A 14,036-nucleotide genomic window follows, 5' to 3' on the forward strand; every position below is an offset into this window, starting at 1 on the left:
GGGCGTGATCAAATCCAATAAAGCCCGAAGGGCTTTATGATAGATCACGCCCCGACCGAAATTATCCCCTCATAATATTCAAAGAATGATTCCTTATTACTTATTATGTTATATTTATATAATTTTAGGCCATCGTACGATTAAATCTTTAAATATAAGTAAGCAAACCCCGCTGGCGCCTCAATTTGGCGTCATTTGTATTATGGGTTATATAGTACAAAATCGATACGTAGTGTTATCACAGGCAAAGACACTGGATAATGTAAATATAAAGTGTTTAATAGTATACTGAACACAAGATTACAAATATATCTGGATTCTAACAATGTAATAAATAAAGTCCAAATTGGTTTCCAGCTAAAGTCTAGGACAAGTGACCATGAGTTTATATTAGGAACCTTAATTCAAAATATACTAACAATAAATCCAAACGTTATTTCTGTTTTGTAGACTTAATTCTCAAAGGCGTTTGATACTGTGTTGCACTCGGCTCTACTATATAGATTGCAACAACTTAGAATACAAGGATATTTCTATAGTGTGATTAAAAACATGTATATGGAAAATTCAGTGTGTGTAAACCTCAAAAATAAACTTACTAAGTCATTTGTACCAAGAGTTGGAGTAAGACAAGGTGATAATCTTAGTCCTAATTTATTCAAGATACTAATCAATGATTTACCAACAAAATTAAATACTAACGACGACCCTGTAAAGTTAGGAGATCTCTCTCTAAGTTGTTTATTGTATGCTGATGATTTGGTACTTTTCTCAGAAACTGAAAGTGGGCTGCAAAAGTGTATGAATAAGTTGAGTGACTATTGTGACAAGTATTGTCTAACTGCCAATCTTAAAAAAACAAAAATCATAGTATTTTGTAAATATAACTCAAAGTCAGTTCAAACTTTCATGTATAAAACTCATGTAATCGAACAAGAGACATCATATAAATATCTAGGAATTGTGTTTAGCTCCTCAGGTACATTTACAAATTGCCAGCTTGATCTCTACAAAAGAGCTTTAAAAGCCTATTTCAAACTTCTCAAGTCTTTTGGAAATATTAAACCAAGTGTCCACACTTTAATACATTTATTTGACCATACTATTAAACCAATTTTATTACACGCTTGTGAAATTTGGGGGACAATGAATATTTACAGATGTAAATTCTACTAAAAGCCCCATTTATTGTTTTGAAAACTTTTTCAATAAGATGTATTGTGAAAAATTACATGTTAAATTTTTGAGATATATAAGTGGTGTACATAAAAAAGCTTGTAACCAAGCAGTTGTTGGTGAACTAGGTCGTTTTCCTATGTTTGTTGATATCATAAAGTGTAATCTAAAATATTTACTAAGAATTGAAGCTCTCCCTGAATTTATTAAAAATGCAATGTATGAAAACAATTTCTTATATCAGAATAACAAAAGCAGCTGAAGTAGCAGTATTCATTTTATCCTAGATAAACTATATTTACAACACCTTATACATGATAGAAATATTGATTCAATAGCATCAAGCAAATTTAGTGAAATATATAAAAACACTTGGAGAAATGCACTTGCAGACAAAGCAAATACCTGGCAAACAAATTGGTAAACTCAGAACATATACCCTTTTTAAAACAAGAATTTGTAGAGAAAAATATTTTTCTGTCATTCACAATCCTCATGTTTTAAAATGTTTTACCAACTTTAGAATTAGTTCTCATTCATTAGCCATTGAAACTGGTTGCTATAATAATACTCCTGTTAATGAAAGAAAATGTACTTTTTGTAAATCTGAGGTCAAAGATGAAATTTATTTTACATTTAATTGTACATCAAACAATACATTAAGGAGACCTTTTATAGAATCCTTGGATAGCTTATGTAAAAATTTTAAAAATCTATGTAATAAAGACAAGTTTATCTGGCTAATGTCTAATGAATGTGATAATGTAATTGAAATTTTTGCAAGCTACATTTATAGTTGTTTTCAACTGAGACTGTCATAGACTCATCTTTTATGTAAATATAAACTATCATTTAGAAACATTCTCACTCTCTTTGTTAGTGTGTAGGTGTTGTTGAATATAATATATTTTTTTTTACATGCACCTTTGTATGCCCAAAAGGGCCCAGAATTTGGAAATAAAATTATCTTATCGTCGTTCTTGCTTTGTAGTACGGTGTGAAGTCGACATTGTGTCTGCATTATTTACATATCGTCATGTTTGTAACATTGTTTTGTCGTCAAAACAAAATCTTTCAACTTTGAAGACTAGCAGTCAATAGCAGACAATATTTATGATGATATTTTAAAAGACTTGTTCGCAAGATGTCAATAAGGACAATGTCGGTAAACTCGATGCTGAGTTAACATTGTCGTCACTACATGACAGTACATGTACATGTGATGTTGGCGATATAATATTGAATTATAAAAAAGTGAACTGTACATGAATAATACATGTATTTGTAATGTAATCTCAAGAGATTAAAATTTTATGCATAGCACTATATATATACATCCGGAGAAAACGTTATCGCGAGAAGCAATGGGGTTAAAATATAGGATTATTTGATTTATCTGGAATGGAATTTTTAAGATATTACCCCCGCCCCCTGGAGCCAGGATGTGGCCACGATCATAATAAAAAAAATTAAAAAACGGAAAATGTACAAACTAGCGAAATAACTCTTCAGCCTCTTAAGTTGAGAATGGGTCTCTATCGATTCAAAGAGAAAGTTGCATAATTATTTAATTCAACCTGCTGCCGCTTAATCAAAACAATATTTGATGGCATAATAGTTTTCTTATCCGAAACATTTCAAGTACAAACTTATGCATACAGGTAGAACATAAAATATCGCGCGCGAATACTTTTTTCATAGCGCTGTATTTGCGTTTAAATGGTTAATTATGGAAAAACACAATTAAATCTACATGAGTTTTTAATTTTTTGACCGACTTTTTATTTTGAGACGCTGGGTGTTTTTAGCTGAAATGAGGTAGTTAATTTTTTTTGCTCCAGATAAAAGACAAATTGTCTGCAAACACAAACTTTCAAAACATTGACGATCCCTTATACCCAGGTACTGGCCTTATTGCACGAACTTTAAAATTCAAACCATAAATTAAAACTTAAGTTTATCATATCAAATCCAATTGCTATTTTAATTATGACTTTTAATTAAGCGTGTAAAATTAAATAACTAATAAACCATACCTCGATTTTCATAACTGCACGTATGGTCCTCGTTTAAAATTACTCTGTGTTGTGGCGGTAAGGGATTTCTCCAGGTTTCGGTTTCGATACAAAGAAGGTCAAAGGCAACACCACTAAACGCACCGAAAAATACATTCATTTCTTCATAATTTTTTTAAAAATGAAAACGCAATTGTGACATTATGACAGCAGTACCCGGGCGTTGCCGGGGGCTTGGGTTATGGTATACATGCTGTGCATGTAGAACTTGTGCTAAATATATCAATAAAATAAAATGTTGTGGAAAAGCTTTAAATACAGGAACTGCCATCGTCGGATACCCACGGGTGATGGCGTCTTTTACTTATAAAAGACGCGATCACCCGTGGGTATCCGACGATGGGGAACTGCGTGCTATATTGTATATTAAGTAAGAGCTTTAATTAAGGAATAAGGAATCAATCTTTGAGTATTATGAGGTGATTATTTTGGTCGGGGTGTGATCAAATCCAATAAAGCCCGAAGGGTTGATCACGCCCCGACCGAAATAATCATCTCATAGTATTCAAAGAATAATTCCTTTTTACTTATATTTGTATAATTTTCAGCAATTGTACGATTAAAAATTAAAATATCAATGCAAAGCCCGCTGGTGCCCAAACAATACATTTTTTGAATTTATTGGACTAGTTAGAACAAAATCGATTCGTAGTGTTTTCACAGACAAAGACACTGGAAAATGTAAACATCAACGTTGAAGTTTTTCGCGTAGAAAACATCAATTGCACCTGCTGATGCCAAAGTACTTTGGCCTTTGACCTTAAAATGTGCGACCTTAACCCTGTTTGATGTTATTTTTCAAGCTATATTGGGTGAACAACAATGAGTCTACTAATCAATTCCAAAGTACTAACAGTTTGACCCATCTCTAGAGAGAGAAGTTAAATATTTCATTTGAAGAATCGTACGCCTTTTTTTGTCGTTATTGCGTGTTGCTTGGATGAACGCGTATTGCCGGTAGATCGCTTGTATTTCAAACAGTATTGCATAAGCAATACACGTCCCCTACCGGTTGGAGGAAATTGTAAAGTTATGCAGAATATCGAACGCGAACATTAAAAAATTGGAATATAAAAAATTAATGTTGTCGAAAATATGTCAACCAGACGCTACAAAAGTGTAAACTTGATCTGTAGTTTGATATTTTGAACCTGTTCAGCAAATTTCATATTATTCCTCAAACGCATAAAGAAAAAAAGTGTGGAAAACTGAAGTGGGACAGACAGACGGACGGACTGACAGACGCAGAGGAAAGCTATAGTCCCCTCCGGTGAAAACCGGTAGGGGACTAATAAAGCACAAATAGACCGGAGTTTTGTAGATTTTTTTTTAAAGATCATGATTTGTTTAGTCCCTGCCTGTCCGTCCGTCTGTCTGTCCCACTTCAGTTTTCCACACTTTTTTTCTTTATGCGTTTGAGGAATGATATGAAATTTGCTGAACAGATTCAAAATGTCAAACTACAGATCAAGTTTACACTTTTGTAGCGTCCGGTTGACATATTTTCTAGAAAATTATTTTTTTATATTCCAATTTTTTATTGTTCGGGTTCGATATTCTGCATAACAGTGCATTGTTTTCACAATTACCACAAACCGGTAGGGGACGTGTATTGCTTATGCAATACTCTCAGAATGCTTGTTTTATCTAAGACATGTGTGATCTTCATTTGATTGAAGATCCATATCAAGCAACATATTTATTTTTAAATACTAGTATTGGTTTTCCTCGGATCCCTCGCCACCCACCTCCGTTCCACACTTGATATAATTATAGTACTGTTGTCCGGCCTTCATGGCCAAGAACACAGTCATATACACAGCCACACTGGAAGGCGTCAGCATACATGTATGCACAGGGATTATCTGGTCAATATTTATTATTCAGGAAAAAGATGAATCCAGTGAATAATATAGTCACGACTACAACCACAAATATTTAAAAAATAAAATGTTTTCTTTGGTGAATCATTCGGGATATAAAAATAGCGACATTGCAGAAAAAATACATAACCGGCGGTTTTTCTGCAGTGATCGCTACCTTCATATCCTGAACCTTGAACTTTATTTATTTTACAACGATTGATAAACAAGTTCTACAACTTATATAGTCATATCTCTCGTTGGCACAGATGTTAGCGCGAGGGGGTCATTGTTGTGGGAAGAAGCCGGAGTACCCGGAGAAAACCCACGTGTCCAAGCGGGCGACCGCCGTACCTTACTAGTATCACATACAACAACTCTCGATCACGGGGATCGAACTCGGTTCGCAGCGGTGAGAAGCGAGTGCATTGTCCACTACGCTACTTGGACACTTTCATATTCCGCATGAATCATTTAAGAAAACATTTTATTGTATATATTAACATCTTTCTTATAACTAATTAATAAGTTGATTATGAAAAGTAAATAAAATAACTAAATTACCGTTAACCGGGGCATTAAATTTCAGTCTGGCTGTCTTTAGAGCTATGACTTAACTATAAGTTTCCATAAGAAATATATATATATAGCACAGGGAAATTATCAAATTCACTTTATTTGGAGCCCCATCTCCGCCCCGACCTAGGATTCAACTTACGACCTCTGGAACCCATTCTACTAGCAATGATACACACACACACACACACACACACACTCCAAGAAGACAATTTCTCCCATATAAACTAATGCGTACAGGATCTGGATATTCATCATAACATATACCATATACATCACAAGATTATAGAATATATATAACAAGATAGATATATCGTGTTTCATCTTTATTACACATAATTAACAATTTATCTCGTTCTACATTAATGAATATCAGAATTATAATGCTTCGAGTATCATCCAATATAAGAATTATCTAAAACGAGATTCTGATTTGTAAACAAACAGTTCTTCCATTGTGTTTTCAATACTAGAGGACGACAACCGACAATAAATTGTTGCAATATGGTCAGGTGAGCGATTCAGGACCTAAAAATACGGTACACGCAAATGGAGTAATTTACACAATAAAATGCTTTCTTTGGTGATTCATTCGGGATATGAAGGTAGCGACATTGCAGAAAAAATACATAACCCGCGTTAGCGTGTTATGTAAAAAAATTTCTGCATTGATCGCTACCTTCATAAACCGAATGAATCATCAAAGAAAGCATTTTTTAAATTTATATTTACATCTTTCTTTTGACTAATTAATAAATTGATTATCAAAAGTAAGTCAAATTCACTTCATTACTGTTAATGTACGTTAGTTAAAAGAAACATCCAAATCGTCTCCTGTGAGACTTTGAGTCTGACAGCATCATTATTATTTCGTGCAGTCCGTGATTTTTCTTAGGTCGCTGTAGGCTTCGACCAATCGACCAATCGATAAACAGGGCGTGTCAATTTCACTTCTGTCAGTTTCTTCTCAGTTTCAGCTGCTGTAGATTTCGACCAATCGATAAACGGGGCGTGTAGATTTCTGTCTGGTTGTTTCTATAGAGCTGTGAATTAACTTTAAGTTTCCGTAAGAAATAGAGGAAATAATACTCGGTAGATGTAAATATACCTTATTATATAATCTTTTGAATTGGATACCCGATTGTTGCAGATACAGGCACTTACTATATATATATATTCAGACAGGACAAACAATTTCATTCAAAAACGGTACAATTTTCAAAGTCAACTCCAATATGAACTGCAAAAACATCATTTACTGCATGACCTGCGATGGATGCGGAGAAAATTACATTGGCCAAACAGGGACCAAATTAGCCGACCGTGTGAGGGTACATAAGCAGCAGATAAGGGATCCTTCTGTTCGTAACACCCCGTGTAGTGAACATTTTGATGTGTGCGGGAGAGGCCAGTTTGAAATTTTTCCATTTTACAAAGTACGCGAGGAAAGTGATCAGCTGCAACATGCAAAAGAACAATATTTCATAAATAAATTTAAACCTAAACTTAATAGATAATTGCATTATTTATTCTGCATTGACTTTATTCAGCTTTCATTTTAATAACCTCTTATTTTAAAACAATATCATCTGTACATATTTTATTACGTTTACATGTGTTTGTAAAAAATATTTGCCGCCATCTCCAAATATTGTTTACACTGTTCGTGACTGACGTTGTCTACTTTATGACGTCATAATAACGACGTCAACGTTTGTTATTTCTGTTACAATTTGAAATCCACTGAAGAGCCGATAGATATATATATATATATATATATATATATATATATATATATATATATATATATATATATATATATATATATATATATATATTGTAATGTGTTTTGTGGGTTCTAACCACGAATGATATTAATTTTTCTTAACGTTACTTTACGTTTAGTTTGATTATTATAATTAAATGAAAATCACTTCACTTTGATCACAAATATGATTGAATGATATAATAAATTTTCCTTTTAACCCTCTGTGCTTGAAACCTTTATTTGTCTGAAACTCTACGTTCCAGCAAATGTGCTGAACCAAAGCCTCCCAGACCGCAGTCTGAAACCTAGTGCCTAAAATCACTCTCTTGGCTTTGTATCAACTACTAGTAATGTACCGAACAATATATGAGTATCTAGAATCTCTGATGCAGCGAGGATATTTACATCCAGGAGACTCTATGATGGCAGACAAAGGTTTCCGAATTGAGGACAAACTAGCTGAAATGGGACTTACGCTAAATATTCCTCCATTTGCGACTATTGCCCATTCAATGAGTGCAGCTAATGTGACTCTAACAAGGAAAATTGCAGCTCACAGGATACATGTGGAGAGGGCAATTAATCAAATTAAATGTTTCAAACTTTTCAGTAGAAAAATCCCTGTCAGTCTATTGCACACCATTAATGAATATTGGGTTTGTGCTTCTCTTCTTACAAACTTTCAAGATACTCTTGTGAAACAACCATAGCAAGTATCTGTATGTATTGTTAATTTGAAAGTTGTGCTTTTGAAACTGGCTGATGTATATCAGGCTTTGTGAGGGTATCAGTGTACTGTGCTTTTTATCTATATTGAAAAACATAGGAAACAACTGGGTCAAACAATTCTGATTTGTTATTATATGATTATGAAAACTTTTGGGCATGAATGAATGAAACTAAATTTGATATAAGCATTACTGAATTATACTGGTAGAAGTATTATTTTCATAATTGAGCGTGACTGTTTATATATTGAAGAATGTTTTATAGTTCAAATCTTTCCATTAAGAATTATCATGATTGATTAAGTCATTTATACAAGTTAAACAATGTCTTAGGTGACTAATGTGATCATAGCAACTTTTGCTAAGTCATCTTGGTGACACTATATTTGGAATAAAACAGATTTTTTTCGTTATGTTAGTAATGGATGAATGATGTTAAATTGTTTAATGTGACAGTGTAGCATTCTGTTTAAATGTTCAATTCTGTTTGTATGCACATTTATATACATGTATATTTTTCAGAATAAGTAATTTTTAAGAATCCAATATGTATTTAGGACATACATGGTATTTGAGCATGGATCCCTCTTGAATATTTCCACAAATAGACTGTTGTAAACTAATATCCTCCTGCAGCAAATATGATAAAGGCAGTTGTGGATCAGCTTTAAGCCTTTTAACATCATCAGGGTACACATCAGGAATTCTATGTAAATTAAAGAGCAATTTTGTTACCAGATTTTTTCTTTTCAAATGTTGTATATTGTTGTGAATGTAAATTTGTGATTTTGAATCTAATAAATCAAATTGACAATTAAAGAAATTGTTGTATACGTTTGATTTGGTTTGTCAACAATAACTGGTTTCTTCTTTCTTGGTGTAGGTTTAGGCTTTGAAAAAACCATGGTTGAAACTGGCTCAGGCTGAATTTTTGAGCTTCTTGGTTTATGCCACTGTTGAGGCAAACTTGTACATGGAAGTTCAGCAGGGACCTCATTCAATCCAAGGCGTTTATGATGCTGTACAGTGTACACCAGCGCTGTGGCATGAGCACAAGTCCCAGAAAGTCTACTCGTGAACAAAGATATTGTTTAACTAGTAATAACTACCCATTTCTCATGCCAGCATGATTAATATACAGTAACATGTAGCTAAAGATACGAATAATGCTCATTTAATAACCTAAATCACTTTAATTATTCACATTTAATCCATTTTAATTGAATAACAAAGTTGACATCTTTGTTCGAGTTCGCCACGATTTACGGAAATGATGGCAGTGATACTGATCGCTTTTTAATCAATCAACTGTACAAAAAACAATTATTTATCACCAATAAAACAATTTTCACTCACCCTACTTGACAAGAGCAATGGCTATCGTCAATAGCACATTTATTACAATCTATGGTCATGTTTACTTTGTGTGGGTCTTCGCTCTTTTTCATAGACCGGTAACATTTTGCCGTAATTTCTACGGTTTTGTCAGTGGTGCTGTATATTTTTACAGCATGAACATAACCGTTGATGAAAAAATTGTACCCCCTTTCCTTCGCACGAGACGACAATGTAACATTTTTGAAGAATTCAATCGAAATATCGGGTGAAATAATATTGAGAGCGTTTGTAGTAGCCGCCATTGTTTACTCTTTTGTCCGAGGCTGCCTCGTTGCTATGACGTATCTACGGTGGGCGGAGCTTATGCTTCGGCTATGGAAAGGTGTATTATTCCGTGCTACGCATGACTTGTACACATATAAAGTAGAATTTGGTTTTTTTTTTAAGTTATTCGAAGTTCGATGCCACTTTGCAACAGACTACGAGAATCTAACTCTATGTCGTCGAGGCAGACTACAGATTTCCTAGCTGAAATTAGAGACCAGCCTATGGACAACTCTATTCTTGACGAGCCCTCCACTCTTACGGCACCAGGAATTCCAAATACAGCGCCCAGCAGACCAGAGGCCACGTCGGATATTGCTGACACATTTAACCTGTTCAAATCCTATTTGGATTCCAAACTTGAGAACCTGAAGGACCAGCTTTCCACTGGTAATGACTTTGACCCCTTAGCAAAGCAAATAAAGAAAGAAGTATCCGTTAACTTTAATCACGAAGGGAACAAAATTCAGTTCAATTTCAATTCAGAAATATTGAGTGACTTATCGAAATTACAGAAACGTTTGTCTGTTAAAGATTCGTCATCGGCCAGTATTGTTTCTTCTATCATAACAAAGTTGTCTAGGAGACACAAACTCATTCGCATTGCTGACAAGTCTCTGGCCGGTTGGACAACAGTGCGGGAATATGAAAGTGACGACCTCGCCTCTGACTCGGACGATGAGAAGCGCATGCGACAAGCTGAAAACCGTGCACTCCGCACGCTCAAAGAGAGACGGTGCTATCGTCCTTACAAGAAACCCTCTGCAACTGTCTCTACTCCTTCTGACGATCGCAGTCCTGCTCCTACGTCCTTTCAGCGTTCCTTTTTACCCTACACAAAGCAACGTAGACAACCCTCGCCATACGATATCTGCTACAATTGCCGAAAATACGGACACTGGAAATCCCAGTGCACAGCGCCTTCAGTCCAGTCCAGCGCCCCCAGTGTTGGCGTTAACAAATATATCTGTAGAGAAGTATGTTGATCAAAATCAATCGCTTTTGGATAATCAAATAAACTTGTTTTTGAAGCATATTGCTTACTTTGAAAATAGCTCTGTTTGCAGCAAAGGCGTCAAAGGCAGTCTGGCGAAAAATGTCCAGTATTGGCAGAGTATTGGAGCTAGCGAGTTCGTTATTGATATTATAAAAAATGGATACGTTGTTCCTTTTCAGAGACCTCCTCCTCCTATGAATTTCAAGAACAACAAATCTGCTCTTGACAATGTTGAATTTGTAGAACAATCTATAAAAGATCTTTTGGAAAGCGGTTGTATAGAAAAAGTTCCTTTTCAGCCTTTTGTTGTCAGTCCACTCAATGTTGCACATAACAAAGGTTCAGGTAAAAAGAGACTAATATTAGATTTGAGTGAATTAAACAAATTTGTAGATAAGAAAAAAAGTTAAGTTTGAAGACTGGAATGTTGCTTTAATTTTTTTATTCAAATTTGACTTAAAATCTGGTTACCATCACATCGATATTTGCAGAAAACAACTTACTTATTTTGCTTTTTATTGGAAGGGTCAGTATTGTTTCAACGTTTTAGTTTTTGGCTTGACTTCAGCTCCGTATATTTTTACAAAATGCTTAAGGCCATTGGTTAAACACTGGAGAACCCACGGCATAGATATTGTTTTATATCTAGACGATGGGCTGAAGTTCGGTAAATATTATGAAATCACACGGAAAGCTTCAAACTTTGTTCACAATTCTCTAATGCAAGCTGGGTTATTGATAGATTATAGAAAATTAAAATTTTCAGCCCGTGCAGTCCATAGAGTGGCTTGGTTTGCTGTGGGACTCAAAGAGTTATTCTTTATTCATTCCGAACAGAAGAACTGACGAAGTTCAGTCGACTTTGAATTTCCTGATTAATTCTTTTCCTAATTTTACAGCTTGAGAACTAGCAATGAGTTTGCCGGACAGATTATTTCATTATCGCCTGTTTATGGTTGTGTTTGCAGCTTAATGACGAGAAATATTTACCGGTATTTAGCTGTAGTGAGCCGTGGTCATTGGGATTATGTAATAAATCTTGCATTTCCAGATTTGGTGAAAACAGAGTTAGAATTCTCGACAAATAACTTGGTAAAAATGAATTATAAACGTTTGATTGCAGAATCTTTGCCTTCTGTGTTAGTGTTTTCAGATGCTAGCAATGTTGCAGCAGGAGCATATACGGTTGAAGTAGACGAAAAATTCGTACACCATACATGGTCAGAATCTGAGTCATTGGTGAGTTCTACGTGGAGAGAGTTAAAAGCGATTGATTTAGCATTAAATTACTTTGCAGCTTCGTTATCAGGAAAAGCAGTACGATGGCACACAGATAACCAAAACTGTGTCACAATTGTTCAAAAAGGTAGCACAAAGCCTCATTTACAGAGTTTAGCTTTTAATATATTCTCGAAGTGTGTCGAATTTGCTATTTCATTAAGCATAGTTTGGATTCCTAGAGAGGACAATACAAAAGCTGATTATTTATCAAATGTTATTGATTTTGATGATTGGCAATCTACTGATGAGTTTTTTAAATTTATAGACGGCATGTGGGGTCCACATACAGTGGATCGATTCGCTAACGCTCAAAATGCTAAATTACAGAGATTTAATTCATTGTTTTGGTATCCAAATTCTGAAGCTGTCGGTGCATTTTCACAGTCTTGGCATTTTGAAAATAATTGGTTAGTTCCTCCAATTAATTTAGTTAGCAGAGTGATCAAGCATATATTACACTGCAGAGCTATTGGAACTCTTATTGTGCCGAAGTGGCCTTCCGCTCCTTTTTGGACACTGCTGTTCGATGCAGAAATGAAATGTAGAGGGTATGTTACTGATGTATTAGAATTTGCGCCATACCAAAACTTGTTTTGTCATGGAGTTAATAATAAAAATGGTTTATTCGGTTCAGATAATTTCAACTCTAAAGTTTTGGCAATAAGGCTTTGCGCTGAGCAGTTGTAGACGAGGCCCTTTCACGATGTCTATCTTGATGAAGCAGGCGCGGTCTATTATGATTGTTTTACATCTGATGCTGTGAAGAAACTGTATTATTTATCATTGTGATTGCTGACATGGCCCTTTGAAGACTTGTGTCTTGATGAAGCTGACATGGTCTAGTACTAGTATTTTTGTAATTAGACATGGCCCTTTCAAGATATGTATCTTGATGAAGATGGCATGGTCTAGTATGTATTCAGACATGGCCCTTTCAAGATTATTTATATTCTTGAAAAAGCTGGCACGGTCTGGTTTTGTTTATGTACAGATGAACTATTTAAGATTTGTAATTGTCTTGTAAAATTTGATTACACAGTTGATCATTCTTTTTTAATATATCCGATTACATCGTTATTATACTGTAGATGTTACGGAAAACTAAGTACACAGTTAAAAACGGATTAGAACTGTTCAATTTATTCAGCGATTTGAATGAAAAATGGGATATAGAGACCTGACGATTATAATTGAAGCTATCTTATTTGATTGGTTTTATCTTCAAGTTTTTCAGATATCTTTAATCAAGGAAAATGGACTACTTCCTGGGCGTGCGCGGAACCTTCTTTAGAGCCATTGGCTAGCAGACTTCCGGAAACTTGTTTAAAATCAAAAGCTGAGAATACACGCACAAAGTACAGCGGAGCATTCAATAAATTCTGTAAGTGGTGTTCACGTAATAACATCTCTTCACTACCAGCCTCAGACTATAACGTTTCCCTATATTTGATTCATCTCAGCGATACATGTAACTCAGTAGCTACAATAGATGAAGCTTTTTATGCTATAAGTTGGACACATAAATTGTGTGGATTTCCCGATCATTGTACTTCATTCCTTCCTATTTCAACAAGGGAAGGATGCCACAGATCTATTGGACACCGAGGGAGAAACAAAAAGGAACCTATTTCTCCAGACATTCTTAAAAATATTTGTCTATTGTATGGTAACAACAGCTGTAATTTACTTGATCTTAGAATTGCTTGTATGTGCGTTCTTAGTTTTTCCGGATTTTTAAGGTTTTCAGAGCTTGTTAATCTTAGAAGGTCAGACATTCAAATTTTTGATGATTATTAGGGCTTTTCGACTTTCGGTCGAAAAGACCTATTGTTTTCGTCTTTTTTTATTATTATACTAGACAGTTTTCTGACAGCGATTTTTTAAAAGCTGTCAGATATATTGAATCAATAA

The 14,036-nt window shown here is 34.6% G+C and overlaps 2 protein-coding genes across 3 annotated transcripts in view; one reads left to right on the top strand and one right to left on the bottom strand.

Moving 5' to 3' along the window:
• Positions 1–3,349, bottom strand: part of LOC105335326 (signal transducer and activator of transcription 5B) — a 179,915-nt gene extending 176,566 nt beyond the window's left edge. Inside the window, exon 1 of the mRNA XM_066084668.1 lies at positions 3,213–3,349. Within this exon, the coding sequence (XP_065940740.1) occupies positions 3,213–3,224 (12 nt within the window). The 5' untranslated portion in view covers positions 3,225–3,349. The remainder of the gene's footprint in view (positions 1–3,212) is intronic.
• A 6,635-nt stretch (positions 3,350–9,984) lies between these two features.
• LOC117680303 (uncharacterized) lies at positions 9,985–14,036 on the top strand. Of its 2 annotated transcripts, XM_066085751.1 has the most exons (3): positions 9,985–10,237; positions 10,382–10,824; positions 13,352–14,036. In XM_066085751.1, the coding sequence occupies exons 1-3, from the start codon at positions 9,985–9,987 to the stop codon at positions 13,367–13,369; spliced, it is 714 nt and encodes a 237-aa protein (XP_065941823.1). In that variant the 3' UTR covers positions 13,370–14,036. The 2 variants fall into 2 exon arrangements, with proteins under 2 accessions (XP_065941823.1, XP_011455122.2); XM_011456820.4 differs by having other exon boundaries at positions 9,985–10,824.

Source organism: Magallana gigas, chromosome 5 (assembly GCF_963853765.1).
Source record: "Magallana gigas chromosome 5, xbMagGiga1.1, whole genome shotgun sequence".
Taxonomy (NCBI): domain Eukaryota; kingdom Metazoa; phylum Mollusca; class Bivalvia; order Ostreida; family Ostreidae; genus Magallana; species Magallana gigas.